Source organism: Cyprinodon variegatus, unplaced genomic scaffold (genome assembly GCF_000732505.1).
Source record: "Cyprinodon variegatus isolate N-32 unplaced genomic scaffold, C_variegatus-1.0 Scaffold17, whole genome shotgun sequence".
NCBI classification, from domain to species: Eukaryota; Metazoa; Chordata; class Actinopteri; order Cyprinodontiformes; family Cyprinodontidae; genus Cyprinodon; species Cyprinodon variegatus.
The window spans coordinates 1075660-1077363 of NW_015150470.1; the positions used below are offsets into that span (position 1 = coordinate 1075660).

Here is a 1704-nt window from a genome sequence, read left to right on the forward strand (position 1 = left end):
TTGACCCTTTATATATCCTTCCATGAAAGATAAAAATCCACTGCCAGTAAAATAAATTGTTCATTAGCAAGTCAATTTGATTTGTCTGGGACAGTTTTTTTTGCCAAATTAGTTAACAATTAAGACTCCATGAATTCCACCTGAATTTTATTGCTTCTAGTGTTGCTCCGATACCAGTATTTGGCGGGGCCCCCATCCAGTACTAAAATGATGGTATCGGTATCGGCGATTACCAACAAATAGGTCACCGATACCATTGTGAGAGCAAAAAGTTCATACAACTATTGTCACCCATTCCTGGTAGGCAAATAAAAAGTTCTATTGGAATCACTTTGTATCAGTTTTAGGTATCGGCCATTCCTGCGAAGCCAGGTATCGGGGCCAAAAAATGCCATCGGCGCAGCACTAATTTCTTCAGTGTGATACATCAGCCTCCACACCTTAGCGATAGCAGATTTTATTATTCTATAATTTTTCTTCAAAATTTAGCAAAAGCTTAAAAAGCATTTTTCAAACAGAATTCATCCAACACCCATTGCTTTGAAAAGAGTCCTGTGTACAAACAGAACTAAATGAAGATTAGACAGCAGATGGAGGTTCTATGAGAAACAAAACAACAAACCGCTTTTCCAGACTGAGCTACAGTAACTTTCCACACAGACACACTTCTCAAAATACTTGCCAGGAAGAAGTAAAACCCCATGACAGTCACTCTAATGAGGGTGTTATTTCTTCATCCGGCTCACTGGGCTCTGTGTGTTAACTGTGTTGGCAGACCAGCTTTAATTGAAGGGCCGCTGTTCCCACTGCAACTTGCCTCTTCTGCTATACTTTTTTTTTTTTTTCAAGCAGGACAGTATGTTAAGAGTAGTTTTGGAGGGCTGTGCACGATCACAGACCAACATGCAGAGTTTCTCACCAATATGGTCGGGGACAGGCAATCCGCTGAGAAGTGACTTTGCAGATGAGGAGACAGTTGCAAGGGCAGCGAACGTACTTCTTTCCTGCCGGGGCATTCTTAATGGGCTGCAGAGGGAGACAGAAAACGCTCAGGAGATCAGAAAGCAGCAGAGTCACAGAGCAGAATAGGAGAAGATAACGAGCCAATTATATGTGATGGGCAGGGATGAACACATAGGAACTGTTTTCTACCAGCAGCTGTACACAAACTGCTGGTTTAGATGGAAATTTAGAACTGATAAGAGTTCAAAGCACATGAAACCAAAGAGCCAATTATGCAGCCAGCAAAACAGTTTGAGAATATCAAAATAATTACTTTTAATTAGAAAAAATTTAAATACAAGTGCCTGTAAACACCAACTGGGGCACAATAAAAAAAAAAAACAAAAAAAAAAAACAAGCCTTCCTAGTGGTATGTTTAATAGTTTTATAACATAATATAAGACAGGACTTTATTGATCTCCAAACGGAGAAATTCACTTGTGACATCAGGCCTGATAAATAACAGGAGCTGCAAAAGAAGGAAAAGGGGCATCGATGAGGTAAGTTTAAAAAGTCAGGCTAACACAAAAGAAAAACACATATACATACACATATATACATATATATGATTCTCGAGCCTTTCATGAGTTTGAATAAGCCTACCTCGCCCTTTTTACAATATCTAATGCTTCCTACGGATGGCCCCAAGATAACTGACAAGTTTTACAGAATATAGGAAACAGGATGGACTCTATCAAGAAT

General features: G+C 39.3%; 1 protein-coding gene across 1 annotated transcript in view; it reads right to left on the bottom strand.

The window, feature by feature from the left end:
* tmem55b (transmembrane protein 55B) overlaps positions 1 to 1704 on the bottom strand; it is a 25614-nt gene that overhangs the window by 14142 nt on the left and 9768 nt on the right. Inside the window, exon 3 of the mRNA XM_015387277.1 lies at positions 920 to 1026. Coding sequence (XP_015242763.1) covers positions 920 to 1026 — 107 coding nt within the window. The remainder of the gene's footprint in view (positions 1 to 919; positions 1027 to 1704) is intronic.